General features: G+C 33.1%; 2 protein-coding genes across 5 annotated transcripts in view; one reads left to right on the forward strand and one right to left on the reverse strand.

Moving 5' to 3' along the window:
* The window catches only part of LOC136034803 (kinesin-like protein KIF2A), a 101,956-nt gene extending 80,794 nt beyond the window's left edge, over window positions 1-21,162 (forward strand). For 2 of the 4 annotated variants that reach the window (XM_065716215.1, XM_065716217.1), the window contains 5 exons: window positions 2,361-2,515; window positions 4,513-4,725; window positions 8,181-8,204; window positions 9,515-9,689; window positions 19,332-21,162. In XM_065716215.1, coding sequence (XP_065572287.1) covers window positions 2,361-2,515; window positions 4,513-4,725; window positions 8,181-8,204; window positions 9,515-9,689; window positions 19,332-19,480 — 716 coding nt within the window. In that variant the 3' untranslated portion in view covers window positions 19,481-21,162. The remainder of the gene's footprint in view (window positions 1-2,360; window positions 2,516-4,512; window positions 4,726-8,180; window positions 8,205-9,514; window positions 9,690-19,331) is intronic. The other 2 variants (XM_065716216.1, XM_065716218.1) reach the window with 1 other exon arrangement.
* The window catches only part of LOC136034804 (uncharacterized), a 55,283-nt gene continuing 50,902 nt past the window's right edge, over window positions 20,899-25,279 (reverse strand). Inside the window, exon 9 of the mRNA XM_065716220.1 lies at window positions 20,899-23,713. Coding sequence (XP_065572292.1) covers window positions 23,453-23,713 — 261 coding nt within the window. The 3' untranslated portion in view covers window positions 20,899-23,452. The remainder of the gene's footprint in view (window positions 23,714-25,279) is intronic.

Here is a 25,279-nt window from a genome sequence, read left to right on the forward strand (position 1 = left end):
AGGGTGTAAACCCGTTTTCCTTAATTTTTTTTTTTTATAATTTTTAGTTCTCATTGAAGGATATTTCGCGAAGTCAATTCTGTTGCAAAATTTATCACTATTATGGTTATGAAAATGAATGAGACTATTTCAGAGCCAAGAATTTGGTTAAATACATTTATGGAAATATGCAAGATAGTTTCTTTTGACTAGTTGAAATTGTAAAATCGAAAATGTTGATACCGATATAAAATTCGATATAAAATCGAAATGTTTAAATTATAGGTTCGGTAATGTTGATACCGACTAAATAATTACTGCAAATAAAGGGTTAATTGACTCCATATGTGCATCGATCGGAGGTTTTGTGGTAGAAATATGTCATAAACTTGTTGAATTTTACAGAAAACTAAAATTTGCCAATTTTTATAGTTTTTATAGACTTTTCAGAGAATCAGTTTGACAACAAAAGAGGTAAAGTTTCAGCTATAGGTAGTGTAACCATTGCTTGTTTGTTTGTCTTCTTTCCTTTTTATTGTTTTCTTTCTCTGACAAATTTAGTAAATTACCTGAGAACAAAGATTGAGAAAAATACACAGAATGATTGCATGATGAAAGATGAAAATCATTACGTGAAAATAAAAAAAAGAAATGCAGCTCAAAACTGCAGAAAAAAGTGCAGCTCAACGCAGCACTAAGCCACCTTGGACTAACGCGTTTACGCACGCTGCTCCTCCATTCTAATATACTCAAAGCCTCCCTCTTCACACCCTCCTAGGAAGTTCTCATTTTCCTTATATCTCTCTTTGGCGATCTTTCATTCCTCGTCCGCATAATCTGTCCTTGACATCTCAACCATTCTCTCATTATAAGCCCAAGTCCCTAAGTCGTAAGTCCCTTCTCTGTATTAACGTAAACCCCTTTCACTAATATGCTTAACTGCGTTCGTAACTTTCTTCTTCCCTAAGACACCATCAGCAACTTCACAAATTATCTTCCCATAATAGATCCATCCATCTTCTACCTTGTCAAATTTGTATTATATCAAATATCGTATTTTTTATGAAATAGGTATTACCTATAACCAAAGCAATGAACCCATTTACTGAATCTACCCAGAATGATCAATATTTGATCAACCCCTTTTCCATGCGTTATTTATGTTAAGAAGGAATTATCAGATAAACGAAAAATACTTGGTCAAAGTTGTCACTTCGTGTTGGTAATTAAATAAAAAAAAATCTACTTTAAAGTAAAGAGTAATATCAAAACTTAAAACGAACATAAATTATTGCTTTTATTAGGGGGGGAGTCTTCTCTTAATACCTCCCTCTTTACTGTAAAGTTCTTTTTGAATATCTAAAAAAGCTCATTATTGTGTTTTTCAGGAGTCGTTCTTAAAGAATTAGGATAAATATCAAGCTTTAGCGTAATATCTAGGACTATTGGCGTTTAGCAAAATATTTTAGGACTATTGGTTCGTTGCGATCAACCCTGGGGAAAAACAAATAAAGACATGTCCGTGATCTTTCTTTTGGCAAAAAAAAGTGAAATTACGCATTTTTGCAGACAGGAGCTTGAAACTTCGATCATAGTTCACTCGGATACGCTAAAACTGATTATGTGATTTTCATGATCTCTTGACTTGTAAGAGGTGTTTCCCTCCTTTTGCGGAAAATCAGGCAAATTTTTTCAGGCACATAGATTTTGATGAGTAACACGAAAATAATTGAGTCTTACGTAATTGAAATCAGCATAGCAATCCAATTCTTTTGATATTAAACTCCTTTTTTTAGAGCCGTGTCGCTCCTTGCTTATAGTTGGTTGCCGAGACCTGTTTGATTTGTCAATTTTTTTGGTACTTAGTTCTTGGCTAGCCAATCCTTTTTTTTTTTTTTTTTTTTTTTGTCAAGTGAAAGTAGTCGCATTAAAACTAATTTTTGGTGTCGACCAAAGGGGAAATTCTAGGACAATTTCTTATAGCAGCTTTGACTCACCAAGATTTGTACGAGAATATTTCTCATTTTCCTGTTTCCATTACTTATTAATAACTTATTGTATCCCAGGGTGTTGAAGGAAGTTATTTCTCAACCGTGTATCAGCATAACGCACTATTGCATCCGTAAGAAATGAATTTGTAGTAAATTGAACTACGCATGATGTACATAGACATGCCTGCATACAGGGGGTGGGAAATCTCCCACAATTATGCCCCTTCCTAGGTCGGACTCGTATGCAATTATGTCTACTAATGATGCTAAAATTTGGCCAGTAGCCGTCATATCAGTCAGTTCAATTCGTTTCATACCTGTCTCTGACGTACTTTTTTAATGGCATACCTGGTATTTTTATTGTTTGTTTTGATTTTTCTTTTTTTAAAGGAATGGAAGGAGCCGAGATAAACAAGTCCCTACTGGCTCTGAAGGAATGTATTCGTGCTCTTGGAAGAAAAGGATCGCATTTACCCTTCCGTGCTTCCAAGTTGACGCAAGTTCTGAGAGATTCTTTCATAGGGGAAAAATCCAAGACGTGTATGGTACGATCTATTAATTTACGTAGAATCATAACTTAGGGGATATTCATGGGAAAGTGGATAACTTCGAAGACCACAATACCTTTCCATGACGAAAATATAACAGTTCGAAATAAGGATGAAACCTTTTAATTGACAGTGAAACAAATATAAAAAAATTTAACTGGATATTTCGGACACATATAGTGTCCATCATCAGCGGTAAAACTAAAAACTTTTTCAGTTTTACTGCTGATGATGAACACTGTATATGTGTCCGAAATATCCAGTTAAAAAATTTTATATTTGTTTCACTGTCAATTAAAAGGTTTCATCCTTATTTGGAACTGTTATATTTTTATTTTAAAGTGGTCCATGTGCAGAAAAGGTAACATTTTGAGATCGTGTTTCCTAAATCTTTCTTTCAGCTAAGACTAGGGGAAGACTTTTCTTGCAGTTAAATTTAAGAACAAGTGTTCTAAAGTGAAAATAAATAGTGACATTAAAAGTAAAAACTACAGGGAAACATCTTTGTCTGGGGCAGGAGGTGGGGCCACCGCTTGAATTTTTGGCATTAATGCTATGGTTTTATCTCCCATTTTCTGTGTTTTTTGCTCTAATAATGCTTTAAGTTAAACACTAGTTAAACTTCAATGTAAAGATTGAGATTTAAGTCGGTGGTAGCACCCCATTATATAAAGAATAATTTCGTTTCTTTTGTGTTTTAATGACACCCTTTACTTTCAGTTGAAAACAGATTGTGTTTTTAATTTAATTAATTTCTGTGCGTTTTTAACACAATGCTAAAACCCTTGTGATGTATTTAATTTCTTGTAATTATTCATAACAAGAACTTAACCTACAATTCGTTACGATGTATTTAATTTCTTGTAATTATTCATAACAAGAACTTAACCTACAATTCGTTACGACAATCTATTTGATTACAAGTATTCATTCGTTGTTTTCATGACATCATGAATTGAGTTTGACTCATTTTTTGTTGATCTTAAAATACGAGTGACACTACATTGGGAGAGACATTCGTTTTTATATTTTAAACTCTCTTATAAAAAAAATGTCTACCATTAAATTTCATTCCGTCGTTGCATTTCGGCACGATGGGTTTAAGGGATGAAAAATGGTGTGGGAAAGGGCTTAGTTGCATTCCAATCATTCTTGGCTCTTATAATGGGCATTAAATTTGCAAGAATGAGACCTATGCCGAGTTTTTTCTACTACTGGTCCAATTCGATAACCCTGGGTTTCAGATATGGTTTTGTATTTGACGGTTAATTTGTGTCCTGCAAGCATGCAAAGTATTTGGCCACCCTTATACTCAAGGATAGTAGGACTCATGTTTAGCTTTGATACAATGAATATACTGAACCGTATATATGGTTTATGGAGTCCTTTCAATCTTGTCTATCCTCGTATGTGTTGACTTTTCACTTTAAATAAAGTGAAAAAACAAAACAAAAGTCGCTAGTATGTTAGCGCTTAGTCTTTAGATCTTGCGTTTCTCCAGTGAAAAAGTGCATTTATTATTTATTTACATATCGCTTTTAATTATTATGTTACTTATTTATTAGCTTTTACCGTAATTTTCTCATTTTTGATCTAATTTCTTGAGAACTGAAAGTCAGATTAGCAAATATACCTTCCTCCACAAAATCTCAAAATTTTTACGGCTGCTCTCAGTTTTACCTCCTCATAATTAAAATCTTTGGCAATTTATTTTGGCATTTGTGCCAAATTGTATTTTGGTATTTAACAAACTACTTAGCATTTACTTCTGCATCCTTTTGAAGTGGTTGGCAATGGTACGCTCTTTTTATTTGTTTTGGGGATTCTTGGTCTTACCGATGAATTTTTTTAAACATCGTTGTAATAATCTTTTTGTTTTACTTTTCAATGGTTTTACTAAAATGAATAGTATTTATGGAACCAAACATTCAGTCAATATTTATTTTTCTTTTGTTTTCATACTTTTTTGGGCATTAATTTGTTGTTGTTGTTAGATTGCGATGATCAGCCCTGGAGTGAACTCATGTGAACATAGTTTGAATACATTGAGATATGCTGATAGAGTGAAAGAACTGGCTGCTGGGGATCCAGCTGCAGATACAAACAATAAAGAAATGGAAGATGTTGAAGAGATGGAAGGGAACGGAATACTAGATTTTGAAATGAACATAGACTATGATGATCTGGCCCAGCTCCGATCTCTAAACGTAATGTGGTTTTATTTCATCATCTTTTTTTCTTTTTTTCTCGGTATCTCCAGAAGTAAGTTAACGTATGCTGAGGATATTTGATGGTTAGTTTTAATCAGTTCAATTATTTCTTTTCACTTTTTCCTTATTTTTACTGTTTGCTTCCACCAAAGGCTTTACCTTCCTAAACTCTAAAAACTGTTAGCTTATTTGATTTTCCAGTTTTTCTTTTTCTCCGACATTGACGCCATAATGGTTCATACCATCAACGCTTTCTGTAAATTAATCAAATGAAAACGTGAAAGTTAAATTTAAAAGAAAATGTTTTTCTAGATTGTTCTGCTATTTGACTGGTCGCTCATTTTGAAGAACACATTTTTTTTTATATTTCATTAAACAATTGTAAAAAATGCTCCCCTCACTTCCCCGTGATTTTGAAAATACCTTTTTTGTATCTTCGTAAAAAAAAGATAAAATTCTTGTCCTTTCCATTATATTTTGGTGAATTGGTGTCCTTGTTTATTTGTTCTTTTCTTTCTGATTGGCTGATGTAACAGCCAATCAAAAGTTTCCAAACTAGAGTATTCAAGAAAGACTATCACGTTTGACAATGTATTTACGATAAAACTTTGAACATCTATCTGACAACATTGAGCCTTTGGTTGTGTTCGTTAAGCTTTTAAGGATGTTGTTTTGCTGTCGTCAACCGTTTATGTGGTCATGTAGATGTGCGATCATGGTTTCTGTTAGTTAAAATTTATCAATCAGCGAAAGATTGTTTATTCCAATCTTTATTTATGTGTTATCGCTGCAAATAATTTTTCGTTCTTATTGCTGAATTTTATTAACGATATGGAGCATTCAGAAGCCAATCTAACGAAGTCCACCTTTTACTTTTTTTTAGCAAAGCCTTATAAAAGACAAAAGCATACCCCCCCCCCCCCCAAAAAAAAAAAAAAGATTAATCTAAAACCGAACAAAATGCTATTGAACTCTAAATAATTTTCTTAGAACCCAAATTAACCAAGGCATCAAATGATTGGTTTACTATCGTCAAAACCCTCAATGTATCTTCTTTTTTGAATCTTCTCCATTGTTTATCTTGTGGACCTGGTTGAATTTGACCCTCAGTAATAATATTGCTTACGTTGCAAAACTGGGCATACTAGATTGCACAAGGTGCAAGGTTGCCGCCTTGATCAGTTTCTAAAGTGCTGCAATTGCCCAAATTTAGGCATTTCACAGTGATTTTCGGTGCTATAGTCGAAAAATTGACTGTAATGGTGGTAATTAGAACACTTTCGTGGTATTTTAGCAGTCCTGAGTACGTGTTACACATAATAAAATAGTGCTAAAATAGCACTTTCTTGCTACAGGTGGCAACCGTGACAAGGTGACCCATGCTGGTCTTATCCTAAAATTTTATTGATTGCCAAGACCGGTGATGTATCAATAAGTAGATGATGGCGTCGTAATCTTGATATAAAATTAAACTAATATCGCTATTGCTTTTATAATAAGGATACATTATTCAGAATAAAATGCTTAGGTGTATTTGGAACACCTAGATTAAACTAGATAAAATCGAGATGTATTTGGAAGAACTAGATTAAATTATTTGCTCTGTTAAATTGATTCTTAAGGAGATAAGCCACGAGCAATCATTTGAAATAGATGTCTTTTATTTAAATATTAGGCAGTTTACATAGTAATTGGATGTCTCTTTATCTTGTTCTGTATTTAAAAATAAAAACTTGAAAAAAGGTGGAAAATCTAATAAAATATTACTGAAAGAAATTGAGAAATATTTGAAGACTAAACCATATTTTTAGGTGGAGGGGGAGGCGATGATTTATTAATCTGGAAGAGCTTAGACGGATATGGGTATTGAAGCGGTAGATTCATCATAAAGTTTAGCTTTTTTTCGGCTGAAAATTTTTGAGCAGTGTCTCGATTATTTAATTGATAGCTCTTTAAAGCTTTTGGATGTGTTTTAACTCAATCTGCTATCTATGTATAGCAACATGTTTTTACCTTATTGGCTTTTTAAACTGGAAGTTTCAAGGTGGAAATTTTCTTTTGGAGCTTCTGAATTTTGTCTATATTTTACAATTGTATTTACGAACTTTGATTGAACGCTGATCAGTGTCATGAGGTTTTTCAACCTTTATGCTGGACTTATCTCTCCCAAACATAAGCAATTTATATAACTCTTTCAAACATTGGGTTAAGATAACCACATGTCCAAATGTAAAAGTATGAAATTTCATCTGTCGGCATTTTCATTTTCATTTCATTATTAATTGTCGACAATTTCAGGCTTATTCAAGTGCTATATAAAAGTAGGATACTAACCGTATTTTAACATAATGGAAAAGATTGAAATAAGTATTTGTTATTTCTCTGGTGCCCTGCAGAAAAGATTGATTATAATCAGAGGTGCTTACAGGCTCAACCCTTTGAGAGAGTTAGAGAGGGGGGGGGGTCGAACTCAATGACTGCAATTATTAGGCTATGATCTTCCATTTTTCTCATGCATTATCTGGCAAAATGGAGTTGGGCAGGTATTGTTTTATGATGGCAGTTTTTAATTTAATCTTTCGGACATGATTGCTTGTCAAATTGTCCGTGTTTCTTAGGTCTCTCGTTTAGAATAGTGTGTCTTGTTTAGACCGTAACAATTGAACGAAATCAGTTTTACGGTATATTTCAGAATAGTCTTTTAAAGCATCGAAACTTGATTAACTGCTAATCTGGTACCATTGATAAAGCATGGATAAGCAACAATTTCTAGAATGTATGAGGGGTATATTAGCACTTTTACACTGTGGCCACTGTAGATTGTTCCAGAATCTGAATCGAGTGATCTTAATCACTTCATTAACTGTCATTTGAAGAGTATTTGTAGTGCCAAGACTACCACTTGGAAACACTGGTATTATATTTATACAATACTTCTGTCCGACGGTTACTTCTACATATAGCTATTACTCTAACCCATGGTAAGAGTACTTTTTACCAGTCGTTACTATTTTACGACTCATACGCAGACATTTTTGAATTAACTAGGCAAAATGAATAGTATTACTTTAGTCAACTGCTTTTAATTCATACATACACCAAAAAGGTCAAAATTGAAAGATAAGATATATTTTACTGATGTTTGGAGGGGGGATTGGTAAGAAGGTCATTTTCAAACACATTAAACTATCGCGTAATTTTATAGTGCTTCTTTGAAGGAGTAAAACTGTTTGTAAATAGGGGGCCTCCCAACACTTTTAAGAGGAATCATTCTTTTTTTATTACAAATATCCTTCACAACTACAAGCACAAAATTATGGAAGCCATTCATAGGAAAATTTCAACCGTAAAGAAGTTGTTCCCTTTGTGTCCCGACGGAATGGGATCCTGGAGTGCTTTGTTGTGTTGATTTAAAACAGGGATGAAACTTATTCTTATTCTTCTTTTATCAGGTCTGGAATCGTTGTTCCTCTGATGTAAGTCTATTAATATTTCTTGCCCTAAGTATTATTGGTGATTGATGTTTCGGAAAACATGCACGGTAGTTTGCTTGCGTAGTGTGCATCTTTTCAGTTAAAGTTTGCGTAATGTTTGGTATTTACTCTTTGATTATTATTTGTATGACACGTAAATGTATATACACGATGGAGGGGATAAGTAGCACGTAAATAATATTGTTTTTGATTTAGAGTTTTCGAGGCAATGAATCCGGGCAACTGGTAAGTTTCGGAACTCATAGAAAATCCTTATGTTTTTAAAATTTTAAGTTTTATATTTAAATTTTATATTATTAATTTTATATTTAAATAAAAATGTATTATTTATTTATTATTATTATTTATTATTTACTTAAATTTATTATTATTAAATTTTATATTTAAATTTTAAGTTTTATTTTTAAGTTTAAATGAAAGTTATGTTAAAGCTACATATATCCGATACTTCTATAGTTTCCTAATTTATTATATTCGTGCAATTCATCCTTGCTCTTTGTTAGGAAACTTTATACTTCACTAAAAATTATTTAAAACTACTAGCAAAATTAAATATCCTTGTTTTCGTAGCCTTCATCAACAATGTATGTCAAAACTATAGTTAAACCAATAAGTTGAGGGGGTATTTGCAGCGTAAATCTGCATTATTCGGTCATAGAAAAGCTGTATTTCAATTGAAAATGGCATAAAGCATTTTAGGTGAGTATTGTATTTGATTTCATGAAAGTTATCATAGTCTACGTGCTATCATAGAGTAAACAGTTATATGTCCTCAGTGTGTTTTTTCTTGGCCACATCGTATGGCACAGATAAACTAAAAAAAGAGCTTGATCGTTTGTGAACCCTAAATTGCTGTATCCTTTTTAAGTGACAAAATGTTCCTTTTTAAGTGACAAAATGGATTAAGGGGCTCCCAACTCCCTTGGCGTTACTGGGCATCCTTATGGTAGCATTGAACCAAATCGTCAAGAATGCAAATTTAATCAGTGATAAAAAAAAATGCCACCACTGGGCATCTGATGCATGCAGCCCCCGGAGGCCAGAGCACAAATGATTCGAAACATGCAATAGTAAATTGAAGTAATTTTTATACCCAGGAATTTTTTAGTGCAACTATACAAGTGTACAAGGGAAGACTGTACAGGTATTTACTAAAAACCCTTATATGCAGTAGACTAAGCAATGCTCGAGTTTTATTTCCATCTCGAAACGTTGAATCCATTAGATCATAATAATTGCTGGGCCCAAAGAATCCGTAATTCACACCAATGAGTCTTTCTCCTGATTTTTAGGAGGGTGAACTCTCAGCTGATATGTACCAGTTCCACGAGGCTGTCTCTCATCTTCAGCAAATGGAAGAAGACGTTCTTGACACCCACAAACAAGTTGTAGAGAATTTTCCTCGATGGCAAACAGCCTGCTCACAGCTTTTAGCAATGACTAATGAAGTTGATTATGATGTTGATGGTAAAACTGAATTTTTTTATTCCTTTTGTTTTTACGTTTTTGAAATTTCTCTAAAATATCCATTTATTTGTCTAAAGAAAAGTTTATTATCTTGGTAAAGTCTGAAGTTTTTGTTACTTTGAAGGAACTATTGGCTTATTTTATTTGATATATATATATATATATATATATATATATATATATATATATATATATATATATATATATATATATATATATATATATATATATATATATTTTTATATATATATATATATGTGTGTGTGTGTGTGTGTATATATATATATATGTATATATATACGTTACACCCCTGCTCTACTAGACACATTTTTTCTAAAGTAACAAAGAAACCGGTTTGTTCTAGAGATTTACAGATTGTAAACTTGAATGAGTGGCGTAAAAAGTACTGGAGATTTTCATGGAGACAGAGCCAGATTTCCCGGTATTATTCAAAAACGATCAGAAACGTCAAGGAGCAACGTCAACTTAAAACGAAGTGAAAAGGTCAACATCTTTCATATACGCAATAATTTCTGTTCGTAACCCTAGAATCATATGACTTCCTTTTTTTAAGTATAACCTAGGTATATCTTTAGAATCAAATTCTAGGTGTAACCCTAGTATCAAATAACTTCCTAATTCTATCAACAACTAGCTAGGAAATTCCGTTAAGGTGGAAGTTACCGCTTTGAATTAGTGGACAAGAATGAAAAATGGAAAGGCGCGCTTAGCCACCAAGCTCAGATGGAAATTCTCACAAAACTGACCAAGGAATCCTCCGAAAATCTTACAAATCTTTGTCTTAAGGTATTTAATTCCTCTTGCACAAGACTAATAAATCCCGCTAGGAAGTGCTGATCAAACTTTTTAAAATTTCACCCCATTTTCCTTATTGGTCAAAATTAAAATGTAAGGCGGGTCTAAATCAACCAATAAAAATCATTCTTAGCTAAAGACATAACAAGAGAATTTTATATTTTTACCGGCGGGAAAACAACCCGACGGGTTAATCTGATCAGAATTTAAGATAAAAGAATCTGTACAAAAAACTTAAGTTACTTTTTTTCATTTTTGTCAGTGGTCTTTAGATAGATAACGGCAAGAGAATTTTTTCTCTTAAACTTACAATTTCCTCTCGAAAATTTACATATGTTCCAATACTCCCCCCCCCCTTCCAGTTCTCATAGGCAGATTTTTCTTGCCTACTAAATGGCCAATGGAAAGCAACAAAAACAGATTCTATTTCTGTTTCTCAAATTTTAGAATAATATTAAATATATTTTCAAGTAAAAAACTACAAATATCATCAACACAACATAATTCACTAATCCATAAAGGCTTTACGTCCTGAAAAGGGGGAAGAATACGAATACTCGTAAAACATTAATAAGAATTAAGTAAAAAATTATAATAGTTCAATAAGAGAAAGAGAGGGAAGGATAGGTATTGTTGAAAATGTTTGTTTCCCGACGGCTTTTGATAAGACAAACATCAAAAAGCTGTTAGAATTGGAACCGATGACTTTTGGGAGACAAGTTAAAAAGATACAAATTCTCTTCTGAAGTTTATATAAATTGTATAATATTCCTACTCCCTCTCATGGAATGTTTTTCATGTCTATTAAATAGCACTGGGAGCAGTGAAGATGTTAAAAGTAGAATAGCTAAGGCTCAGGGTGTTTTTTTCACAGTTATTAAATTAAAAAAAACTAGTTTTTTTTAACTGAAAGTAAGAAGCGACATTAAAATTTAAAACGAACAGGAATTACTCCGTATATGAAATGGGTTGTACCCTCCTCAACGCCTCGCTCTTTACGCTAAAGTTTTTAATTGTTTTAAAAAGTAGAATTGTGGCAAAGAGTCAAACTTTAGCGTAAAGAGCGAGGGAACGTGGAGGGAATAACCCATTTCATCTACGGAGTAATTCCTTTTCGTTTTAAGTTTTTTAATATCTCTCCTTACTTTCAGTTAAAAAAAACTAGTTTTTTTATTTGATTTCTGAACGTTTTTGAATTAATGCATTTTTGATTTTGGCTCTCCGCACATAAATTATTAAAATGAAATTTGCATATTATTTTTTTTTTTGGCTAAATGGCTTTCTCTTACTTTTTATCAGACGATTTTGAGAAATAAGGGGTGGGGAAGGAGGCCTAGTTGCCCTCCAATTTTTCGGTTACTGAAAAAGGCAACTAGAACTTTTAGTTTTTAACGAGCGTTTTTATTAGTAAAATATATACGTAACTTAATAATCAATTTACGTAACAAACTTTTATATTCTTATATTTTTTATTATGTATATGAGGGGGTTTGTCCCCTCGTTAATACCTCGCTCTTTACACTAAATCTTAAGTTTTGTCCCAATTCTTTAAGAATGATCCCTGAATCAGATAGGCCGTAGAATAAATAGTTGAAATTACTAAAAATACTTTAGCATAAAGAGCAAGGTATTTATCTCCTCCAAAAATACCTCGCTCTTTATGCTAAAGTATTTTTAGAACCCCTCATATGCGTAATAATCTCTGTTCGTTTTAAGTTTTAATGCTACTCCTTACTTTCAATTGAAAAAACTTTCAGGTTTATTTTTTCATTGTTTTTTATAGTAATTCTAGAAAATCCCGCGCCCTTTTCATTGAATTTCTCTTCCCCCATGACATTCCTCCAAGGAAAGATCCTCCCACATAGCCCCCTCCCCTCAACCCAACCCCAAACCAAAAAAAAACCTGAAAACGTCTGTATACTTCCCAATAACCATTACTGTATGTAAACACTGGACAAAGTTTGTAACTTGCAGCCCCTCCCCCGGGGACTGTCGGGGAGTGAGTCATCCCAAACACATAGTTATTACGGTTTTCGACTATGCAGAACAAAATGGCTATCTCAAAATTTTGATCCGTTGACTTTGGGAAAAAATGAGCGGGGGAGGGGGCCTAGGTGCCATCCAATTGTTTGGTCACTTAAAAAGGGCACTAGAACCTTTCATTTCCATTAGAATCAGCCCTCTTGTGACATTCTAGGATCACTTGGTCAATACGATGACCCTTGAAAAAAAAAAACAAAAAAAAACAAATAAACACGCACCCGTGATCTTTCTTCTGGCAAAAAACACGAAATTCCACATTTTTGTAGATAGGAGCTTGAAATTTTTGCTATAAGATTCTATGATACGCTGAATGCGATGGTATGATTTTCGTTAAGATTCTTTGACTTTTAGGGAGTGTTTCCCCCTATTTTACAAAATAAGGCAAATTTTCTCGTACTCGTAACTTTTGATGACTAAGATTAAATTTGATGAAACTTGTATATTTAAAATCAGCTTGAAAATTCAATTCTTTTGATGTATCTTTTATCATCAAAATTCCGTTTTTTATAGTTTCGTTTACTATTGAGCTGGGTCGCTCCTTACTACAGTTCGTTTCCACGAACTGTTTGAAAAAAAAGTTTGGAAGTTTAGAAAGATAAGTCTGCAAACCAAGATTAGAATATTAGAAGTTACAGTGATGACAGTGGTCAAATATGGCTCGTAAGCATGGGCGCTCCGAAAAGCAGAGGAAAATTTACTAGATGCTTTCCAGAGAAATTGCCTACGGATTGTTCTGGGTACCCGGCTGACTGACCGTATTTCAAACAGTAGGTTGTACGAAAAATGTGGTTCAATCCCGCTTTCTAGGGCTATAATGAAAGAAAAGTTGAGATGGCTAGGCCACATTCTACGGATGACGTATGATAGATTACCGAAGATTGTCCTTTTTGGCCAAACGTCTGGGGCTACACGGAAAGCAGGTCTTTCTTGTCTGGGTTGGGAGGATGTCATAAATAAAGATTTAAAGAAAATGGGAGCTTCCTGGGAGGGTGTAAAGATGGAGGCTTTAAATAGATTAGGTTGGAGGAGAAGCGTGCGTAGCTGACACCCATAGAAACTCTATCACCTTATGCCACAAATAATAATCAACACCAGATCATAAACATTCAATGGTTGTAATAAATAAATAAAAGAGAGCTAATAGAGGATTTTAGATCCATGGCGAGTTTATAATTCAAACAAATAGCCAAAAGATTGTCTGATCGTTTTTTCAATTGATGACGATTAAAACACTACGCGGAAATATGCGCTGCTGGAAAACAGTTAGAGTTCGTGATAATGAACTGTAAGTAAGGAGGGGCTCGGTTAAATAGTAATCAAAACTAAAATGACATTTTGATATAAAAAGATACATTAAAATTCGACTTATGCTCATTTCAAATAAATACGATTTATTGATACCCATCAAAAGTTATTAGCCTGAAAGATTCAACTGATTCCTGAAAAAGGGGAAACACTTCTGAAAAATTAAGAAGTCTTGAAATTGAAATTTGCAACATCAGATTCAGCGTATCAGAAAACCAGAATCTGGTCCTGCATAGATTTCAAGCTTCCATCTGCAAAAATATGGAATTTTGTTGCCACAAAAAGATCACGGATACCTGTTTATTTTTTATGTTTTTCTTCCCAGGGTTGATCGCATAGGACCAATGGTCCAAAAAGATCAAAGAGGGTTCATTTGAACAAAAATTAAAAACCCTAGTACTCCTTTTAATTGACCAAAAAAATTGGAGGGTACTTAATAATAATTTATTTTTAACCCATTATAAATAGCAAGACAAAAATTGAGTAATGAATTGCAAAAAGAAAGAGATAAAAATAAATAAATAAAACAATCATCTAGAAAAAAACACGGGATCTTACTAATCCCATTTAAATCAATTGGCTTCGATTTCAGTTACAAAATTGTATTCCACACGGCGTCAACAGAAATAGGTATAACTTGGCGCTTACATAGACTCTTCGGAATGACATTTGATTACAGCTTTGATAATGATCAAAATATGCGTAAAATTATCATTTCAGATGCGTAAAAATAGAAGTAAAATGGACAACCTACATAGACTCAATAATCAAAATAACCAAATTATTGCTAGCATCTTATCTAAATTCTACTAATTTATAACATTTATCCATCAACTTTACCGCGAGAAAAATTTAAATCCTTATAGCACAAACGTAAAATTACCAGACGTAATTTTTTTTTTTAAATGAATACACAAACATAAATTGGGAAGTGATCAATATTATTCTTATGTAACCGGGTTAAACAGAGTCTGGAGAGTAGCGTGCAGCAAAAAACTTTGCTGGTTATAATTATATATATATATATATATACTAAAATAAATAAATAAGCCCAGAAATAACCTGTACCTAATATTCGAGATACAATTAACACAACATCAGGGTTAAAAAAAGAGCATATGTTTTATTTCTATAAGAATTATTGTTTTTTGGTTTTTATTTACTTCTAAAAGAATTTCATAGAAATTTATATCTTGGGATATAAGTCAATCTAAACGGTCACAAATTAAATACAAAATGTTTTTTTTTTTTCAACTAAAAGTAAGGAAAATCATTAAAACTTAAAAATAATAGAAACTATTACGTATATGAGGGGGGTTGCTACCTTCTTCATAATTTGCTCTTTAAGCTAAAGTAAGACTCCTTGTCCCAATTCCGATCGACTTCTAAAGCACATGAGCGGTTTAGAATCAGAAGTTTTTGAAAGTTCTAAAAAACTTTAGAGTAAAGAGCGAGGTATTTAGTTGGGGCATCCATATACGTAATAATTTCTGTTTGTTTAAGTTTTAATGATGTTCCTTACTTTTAGTTGAAAAATTTGTCTTTGTATTTAATAAACATTAAACACCCCCCCCCCCCCCCCTCGGTAACAAATACTAATCAGACACAAACTCACAGACATAAATAAAATAATAAAAGAGAGAACTAATAGAGAATTTTTGGAACCACGGTGGGTTTCAGAATTGAAAAGCAATGCAAAAGATTGATTGGAGTTGAGGACGATTAGAATACAAAAGAAAAAGGTTTGCAGCTGAGCAACACTGTATCTGTTGCTTTTTAATCGTTATAAGCGGTCGGTGGTTGTATAACGAAAATAACTGAATTTTTTCTCCGTACAATGCCTCCCCCCCAAAAAAAAAAATAAATACTAATCAAATACAAATAATAAACGTTGAATAAAATATATTAATAAATAAAACAAGAGGATGAGGGAGAGAAAAACATGAGTTGGTTTCTATTAGGCATCATTTAAAAAAAAGGTAAAAAACTTTCAGATACAAAACTGAAGTGTATAAACTGACAGAAATAAAGAAGAGTTCTTAGGATAATAAAAGGAAAAATAGACTGCGTTTTCGTCTGTTTAGAAGTCCTGTAAACGTAAGTGCATAAAATAAAAATTAAGTTTCGTCAATTTACCGTTTTTTTCACAGAGATAATCTTTTTTTGCTTTCATTTTCGATTGAGTTTCTATGACCTCAGGAAGCTCACGAACGCCCATATTTCATACGAGTCTTGAGTCAATAAGCTCGGGCAGTAAGCAATGTTCCCAAAAGTAGACCAGTTTTGGCAACATCTTTTTCCAGAATTCTGTGTCACGTTGGACCTCGACAATTTTAAAATCATTTTCGTCAACAAAGGCAATTAGAAAGCAAATTTCTTTGTCTACGATATTAAGCTGACCCTGTATTTGGTAATAATATTTATGTTCCTGGGATCCTCTCAACAGGATCCCACCTAAGGGAAAAACCACTCACTAAATTTCCTTGTGCAGCTTCTTTTATTGTTTTGTCTGCTTGAATATTTGTTATTGTTTTAACTTCAACAAGTCCAGAGTCACATATCCCGTCAGGAGAAGTTACAAGCCATCATCTTTCTTTATCAGCAAAAAGGCCAAAATCATTCGATCTTTGAACAACTTGGCCCTTTTTACTTTCAAAATACGCGATTGCAATTGGCTCTCAATCAACTCCGTGATTCATTTGCCAGTTACAATACATTTGTTTCCATGTTACTATTTCTTTGACAAGCCTTGCCGAAGATGTGGCAGGCCTACGAACACGGATAGAACGGAACCGTGTGCTTGAAATAGTTTCCATTCTTTGAGAAATCCATTTGGGATTATCAGCCTGACCAGCCGTAATAACGGGCAACTTCTTGAGCTGGTCAATAGATGGTTTCATTTTTCTCAAATATAATTGTTTGGCAGCCTCAAATTCTGTAGGCAGAAGATCTGGAGTTTGGCAATTTGGGCCATATTCTGAATCATTTTTTGGCAATTCGCCTCGGACACTGCTACCATTGCTGGATTGACGTGCCTTGTACCTGCCTCCATGCCTTTCATATGAAGATGGAATCAGACGCCTTGCACATTGCACCATTTTTTCCCGCTTAGCAGAAAAATTCTTGATTTTTTTACTTGGGCTTCTGCCAAAAACACTTATATGTGTATGAGTGCCACTTGTTCCCAAGAGAATTTGCAAGGGCTTCTGCTGTCACACGTACTCTGTGGGAATTTCGCTTGGAACGGCAAACCTGTTTGTGACCTAAGAATTTGACAACAGTTCTCATAAAAGTCTCTGCTATATTTGTGGTGGCCTCGGTAAATAGGCTGGGGGCCTTGCGAATGACTTTTTGAAGCTTGTCATTGACTGCTTCTCTAACTATTGTAGGAACTCTTGACAGTTTCCCTTAAACATTGCCTGATTTGCTGCACCCAGAAGAGCTTGTGGTCCCCAAATACATGAGACGGCACATTTCTTAGTAGATTTTTTAAATTATCTACAGAGCCCCCATCTTCTCGGTCCGTTTTTATTGCACAACGAAGATTTTTAATAAGACTTGATATGCAGCTCTTTGTCAAGATTTTGGAGAATTGGTTTTGGCGAGGCTATATAAATCCCCTATAAAATTCTTAGGAACATGGTTAGAACATTCATGCTTCACAATTCCCTTTCCATAGGTCACGCGCTCTATAAGGCGTTGATGTACAATAGAATCTCCATCACCAATAAATTGTAAATATCGTAGCCCATGAATTAAGATACTAAGCACAAAACCCTCTACCATCATATCCTGCTCCATTCCTGAAGAAGACCCGTTCCAGTTAAGGTAGCTAAAGTGATCTAGAGGGGGCACTTTTTTAGTTCTGGCACAAGAGCAAATGTAGCAATATCTATTCTTAGAGCTCACAAATAAAACATTTTTGGTATAATAGTTAAAAATTATGGCATGGCCAGATTTTGCATTGTAGTCGTGCCCTTTCGTCCTTTTATCCCACCCGGCGTCCAAAATAACTCTAGTATACGGTATACCATCTTCTGAAATTCTGCCATCAGACATAGCCAGGTCTCGAGCTTCCTTGCCATGTACCTGAATAACATTGTCCAAATCTTCTTTCCACTTCTGAAAAAGAACTAAAAAGACAGTTTATATGGAGACTAATTGTGAGAAAAGGGAAAAAATGAAATCAAGAATAAACAAGAAATCTAAATTTATGCGGAATTTACTCTAATAGGGGTTTTAATAGGGAGGGGGCTGAAAGGAAGCCCCCCCCCCCCTTCGTAGAGAGAGGTTTTCAAAAAGAGGTGGCACATTTCTTAACATTATTTGGAAAAATGACAAGAAATAATTTTTTTTTTAATTAGTTTTTTAAACTGAAAATAAAGAGCAACATTAAAATTTAAGAAGAACAAAAATTGGTCCTTAATATAATCCTTATATTAGGCTTGCTCCTCAAGCTAAGTTTAACTTTTTGTCCCAATTCTTGAGAACGTATCCTAAAACATAAGGGATGCTTATTCTAATAAGAAGCTTTTATTAACTAAAAATCATTAGCATGAACAGCAAGGAATTATTCTTATCGTTTTATGTCCTTCCCTTTCAGTAAAAAACTTTAATTCCTAAATCCCTTTTTATTTAAGTAAATAAAAAAACTAGTTTTTTTTAACTGAAAGTAAGGATTCAATTACTACGTTCATAACTGTAAAAAAAATATAGAAGGAAATGAACTTACCTTGGGAACTGTCCCAACTCTCCTGTTTTTCAGCGCTGCTGCTTTCTTGTTACCCATTATCTTTTAAAAGTTCTTAACAATAGTTGACACGGCCGAAAAAGATACACAAAAGCTATTCTGCGTACACCCAATCGTATTAGTTCTCTCCCCAAAACCACCCACTGCATTGAATCTCCTGACGATAAACCGGAATTTAGCACCTATCTGCCCTCTGAGATAATTTGAATATTCTTGATTTTCTGTTTTTTATAGAACTTGAAACTGCTTTTTAAAGACAAACTTCAGCAATGTTGTAATTTTAACCTCGTAAGTAAATAGATCAGAAAGTGCTGAATGCAACGGTTTATATATCTTTTTATTTTGATCGAAGATAAAGAAATGCAAGATTTTTAAAGAGACCCTACTTTTTCAAAGTACTTACAGGGTTTTTGCATGATTATAAGAAATGATGAAAAAGAAAAAAAAAATGAAATAGACATTCTCAAGAACGCAGTCTTCGCTGTCGAATGGCATCTCTATCTTAATCTTGCGGTGAAGTACAAAGAAATACAAGCTTCCAGAAATTTTACATGGGAAATCGAAACAGGAATGATTAACCTAAATTATAATTTTTTAGAAATGAAACCAATCGCTATAACTGTAATTAATTCTTTTAATATTCCCTTTAATAAAGTCAGTGTGTACTTGTGTATTTTATTGCATGTAATTGTCACTTTTCTTCTTCTTTTATTTTTTTTTATTTTTAGCATATTCCCAGCAACTTGAAGATGTTCTAGCTGAATCGATGGAACATATGCTGAAACTGAAAGAAAAAGTAGCCAACTATCGAAGCCATTTGGCGGCTGAAGAGGAATTCAGTAGGCAAATGATCACGTCTTCACAGCGAAAATTTTGAAAAAGACAATAAAAATAGTCTTTTTGTTTTATTTATGCCCTTTAATGGAATTAACACCTTTTAATGGGGCTATTTATGCCTCTGTTTGTCCCTATTATGTGCACTCACTCGAACAAAGCTGAATGTATAGACTAGTTGTGCTATATTAGCCCCTTCTGTTCTTGTATAGCCTTTTTTATATTGTTTAGTCAGTTTTGCAGTTTGTAGAGGAAAAAAAGCTTAGTAATGTTTATTTTATTCAACATAACGGCTAAGTTGGAAATCTTCGGCGCTTTCGTTTCTTTTATTGGGCTGCAAACTAACTGATGAAGCTGCATTGTATTTTTTAAATCTTTCTTTTTCGGCTTTGTGATGAAAAAAATAGGTATTAATTTGCAATGATATTTTAAAAAGTATTTCCTGTGGTTTTTTTCTATTTTCTAAGTTGGGTTTCAAAAAGGGGCATTATTACAAACCGTTTCTTTAACTTACTTTAGATGCGTTTCTTTAACTTACTTTAGATGGAAATTAGTTATACTGGCATGGCCTTTAATAACTTGAAAGAAGTTAATGACGGCAAATCTTAATAGACAGCTATATCCTATCCTCCCTAAAGCTAAAATACTAGGTGAAGGAAAAATTATTTTAGCCATAAACGGAAAAAAGGGTTTGTCGGCTGTAGTCGCTCTGATGGATGAGGCTAATGGGGATAAAGAGAACATGTTCTGAACCTAATTTTTATGCTTTTTTTCAGTGGTATAAACTAAATCTAGGTATTCCGAGCAAATTCAAAATTATTCCATTTTATGCAGTATGTCTCCTTTTTCCTTGACAAAAAAGGAAACAAATGCCAGGTCCCCATGTTATAGCTTCCTAAGATAATCCTCTTCTGTCATTCTGAATTGCGAGAAGACCTGATAAAAAACAGACTTGGTTTTACAAGAAGCTCTACAAGCTTATAATTTATAAATTAACTTTAGGGGCTCACAACTTGAGTTTTCGTTCTTGGAGTTACACGCTTTGACGTTCCTCTAAATTCCCATTAACTTATCGTGTATGTTATATTACAGAATAGCAAAATACATTTGAATATTTAAATATTTAGTTGCGCTGGATTGCTAGAGGGTCGAACATTGTTCAGTGTCGATAGAGCAAATGATCTTATCAGCTTGAGGGACACACACCCAATATATTAGTTGCGTACTTAAGATTTACGAAAGGAACTGCCAGGCATTTCCGATAAAATTGGGTTTTTTTTTAATTATTTTTTTGTTTAAGATAAAAAATAAATGCATTTAATCAAGAACCAGTGGCCAGATGGATCAGAAATCCAATATAAAATAATAACCACTGTAACTGAGTGAATTATCTAATGTGCGTTTGGGTCACATGATGGACTTTTCAGTCTTCTTTTTAGCATTGAAGTTTATTTTTTCTAATTCTCATTCTGAAATCGGAATGAAGCCCTCTTTTTCCTTTTTTATGGCTCACATTATCTAAAACATAAAAAAATAAAAACCCAACTACATGTCTTTCATTTGGTTTTGCTTGCAGTAAGACTTTAATAATAAGAAAAGGGTAGAAAATTGTTTCCATCTAAAGTAGAGTACTATCAGTAACAAAAGGCTAGTTTGTCTTTCTTAAGGTTGATCGACTATATTGTTTTTTTTTTAAGATAGAAAATAAATGCATTTAATCAAGAACCAGTGTTTCATCTAAGTACACATACATAGGAAAATAGGAAGTTATGACAGCTTAATACAAATAATAGCACTTATTACATTTACAACTATAATAATTATTTATGCATTCTTCTAATATATACGCTTCCAACTCACACAGTCATCTACGAAGAATCTGCCAACGGCTTAGACGATAAAATTTAAAAAATAAGTAAAAAGTCGATTCCATCTACTATCTAAAAAGGGTCAATAGGAAACAAAACTCAAAATTCTCGTATTTTGATTAAAAAGGAATAAACAAAAACCGTTGAAAACTAATTTGACGAAGCTATTGAATGGTAACAGAATGAACCATATGAAAATGGACTTTTGCGGTTAGTTAAGCTTTGAAATTAGAAATTTATGGTAAAATGCCTTGACTATTTTCAAAACAAGGTCAATAATATTATCAATTACTTGATGGTTATGTCGTCCATCTTGGCGGATGACATTGTACGTGGTTTTCTACAAAGATAGCCACGATCTTCAAAACAATTTTTCAACCTTACGGATCACAGTGATGTTAACCAGAACCAAACAGGTTCCTGTAAGGTTCACCAAAGCAAACTTGAAAAATTGAGACTTTTAACTATTGATTTCAACCAACTCTAATCAACAAAATTTAAGTGTCGTCTTTCAGATTTGAAAAGAATACAATTAGAGACAAAATAAAAATTCCAGTGAAACTAAGAGTGTGTTCCCAGTTGTTCTTCTGTCATGTAAACATTCTTTTTGGCATAACCTATCATCTTTTAAATTTTAGTAATTCAATCCTGATTGGCTTCTTTTTAAAGATTACCGTGGATTTTAACAACCGATCGCAGCCTAATTTAGTTTCCTAGTAACTATCAAAAAAAGATCAAAGAGGTAATTTTATCTGTACACATTTAAAAAACTAAAGTTTGATTTAAAGATAAAAATTAAAACTTTCGAAATTTAAGCAAGACTTATCAGTCGATTTGAGAATTAAAAAAAAGTTTGCATAAAATGTCGCTTCTTTTTTTGTGGTCATAAATTTATTGAGTAAAAAGAAAAGAAAGATGCTATGCTTCTTAATGATTGGTAAATAATATTTCCGCTTTTTTTTTATTTAAAAATTTTGCAAGTAAAACGAAGACAAGCTTTCTAATGAAACAACTGCAAAACAGTTGATTTTTTGCCGTTTTCTTCGTACACTACTATTAATGAAACTTCCGATGGTAAAACTGCAATTCAAATAGAACTTGTTTTTTTATTTTGCTGTAACTTTTGTCGTGATCCTGGTAATACTCGTTTAAATTCTAATTAGTTGTAAACAGAGGCCTATTAATTTTGCTTGAATAGTCAGTTAACTCCACGATTATATGCTAAAACAAGATAAAAATCACACTTAAAGTCTACATTTAAAAAAGACGAGATAACTAGAAAGGGCTCAACAGCTTTCAAAAAATCAATAATCTGTTGACATTTGAGTCAGCTATACAATCTTAAACGAAAATTATTGACTATGTTCAAAAATGGTGACATTACAACAAAATTAAATTAAGAAGTCTATCTTAGTTGATCATCAAAAATCAATCCATTTGGAATAGATGGCTTTTAATTATCAACTTTGCATAGAATTTCCAACTGAATGGTATACTTTTTTCTGAAAGATACGAAAAAAAAAATACAAGGAAATCACGTATCACCTTAAGCACTCCAAATAAAATTTGCGTCGGGTAGCAATTATTGTGTTTGTAGATAATATGGAAATGTCAATGAAATGGTATATTTATCTTTCAGCTAGCGAATTATTCTCACAATCGACAAATTCACAACATTTTAATGGAAATATTACTTCCTCTGTAAAGGAAGGAATATTTTTTTTTTCTAAATCACAGCACTATAGAATTTGACGAAAAAGGGGATTAATAACCCCACCTTGCCAGAGGAGGAGGGAGAGACAGAACATACAAAATAAACCAATAAACAGAAACTGTTTATTAGCGCATTACAATTTTTACCATATATATATATATATATATATATATATATATATATATATATATATATATATATATATATATATATATATATATGTACATATATATATATATATATATATATATATATATATATATATATATATATATATATATATATATATATACAGATTATTCTTAATTAAATGCGATTTTCCCAACTAAAATATTTCGATGTAGCCGTTGAACCATCTTGACGCATGAACTTACAACAATACGGAAACTGCGTGTTTCTGCCAAATCACATATACGTGAACTTTGGGCAAATATCAAAGAATTAAACGATCCACAGGACGTATGTTTCTAGTACTTTGGCGCTCGCCACGAACACAACTCAATTCAGCTTTTCGTTTTCTTAATTTTATTTGGGCTTCATCACCGTCCGTTATTTTTTCCACCAATCGAAGAACAGTATAATGTGAGGAAGGGAATTCTATACTGAGAGTCAAGTAATCAAATAGAATATGAGCCCCAGAAGACTTCAAAAGGGCAATCCTCTTTACAAGATTTTCTTCTAATTTGAGATTTACCTGAGATGAAAGAAAAAACATATTAAATAAAAAGATTTTAGTTCAACAACAACAACAATTAGAGTCCAGTCCAAAGAACTATTGATCAGCAAGCAAAATCTATTGGAAAGAAAACTCAATAAAAGCATTATTTGTATTAACTTTATTGATCCCTTTCCTTACTTTTGTTTTTGCCGGAACGAAAAAGGTACACTTTTGCCAGAAGGAAAGAGATAGTTTGTACACTTTTACTAATTTTTTTCCTTTTCTTTGCTTTTAATTTTGGATTTTAGCTAAAATGAAGATTTGAATAACTATAATTAAACCCAACTTAACCTTGTTTCGGATTTTCTAACGATACTCGGCAACGCTATACTGTCTGTGCCGGCAGCAGTTTAAACCTATAAAGCGCTAACGCGCCAAAGATTCTCTCCTACAAAGTTACTATTTTCTGTGGACTGGACTTTTACGTTAGTTAGTTAGTTTATTTATAACCCGCAACAATACAAAAATGAAAGCCGAGTAAAGAACAAAAAAAAACTATATAGACGCAAGAAGCAAAAATTTTTATAACCTGCAAGGAAATACATACAAAACAGAAACAACACAACTATGTCCCCTGATTACAAGCCTGGGAAAAAATAACTGAGAGAATCACTGGCGCTCATCTTTTTCGGAATATCAGCACTCTGACCTTCAGTGATGTCGTCAAGCAGACTGCTTGGTAATACCCTGCTTGGTAATTATAATAAAAATTTACAATATTAAAAAACCTCTCCTTATCTGAAGAAGGTTTTTATTCCATATGAAAGGCTGGAGACCAGAAAGAAACAGAACAAAACTATGTTGGAGAGCAAAAACTATGGTAAAGTTTACATAAACCTCAACGTCTGTACCTTCTTCTATTTGGCGAGATTTTACTATACGAGATACTAATACACTGTAAAGCACTAGCAACCAAAGACGAGCATGTAGCCGAAAGAATAACATAAAAAGTAATACCAAGCCATTGCATCTTTGAAATATACTCGAGTAACATTGTACCTATACGTAAAGGAGGAACAAGGTTAGAAATTTAGAATTATCATTAGAATCATTTAGAATTGCAGAATTCCTATTTAGAAGCATTTACAGAAAATCCAACTTGGCCCAAAGCATCAGTCAGAACATGCAGATTCTTAGCGAGGCCAGACCTGGTACGGCTAACTAATAGTACGTCATCAGCATAAGCAATACGACTAACAGAACCTGCTGGAACTAGGCAATGAAGCGCTTGCAAATGTTCATCATGGTCAAATGCGCCCAAAATATCCACCGTGCAAAAATAAAGCGGCATTTTTGGCAGAAACCAACAGCTGGTCAAGTATACAATGGGCTTGAGAACAACTAAAACTTGCTCTGAAAGCAATTGTATAATCAGAAAAATCACATTTAGGCTAAATTTCAGGCAAGACGGAATATTCAAATAGATTGCTCATAATGCAAGACACTAATTGGTCGATAACTGGAACACTGATCTTTTTTCCTTTTCTTTTTCACAACCTATGTTGCGATTCCCTAAAGAAAATTATGAGGAACTAAGCAGAA

This window comes from Artemia franciscana, chromosome 13 (assembly GCF_032884065.1).
Source record: "Artemia franciscana chromosome 13, ASM3288406v1, whole genome shotgun sequence".
NCBI lineage: Eukaryota > Metazoa > Arthropoda > Branchiopoda > Anostraca > Artemiidae > Artemia > Artemia franciscana.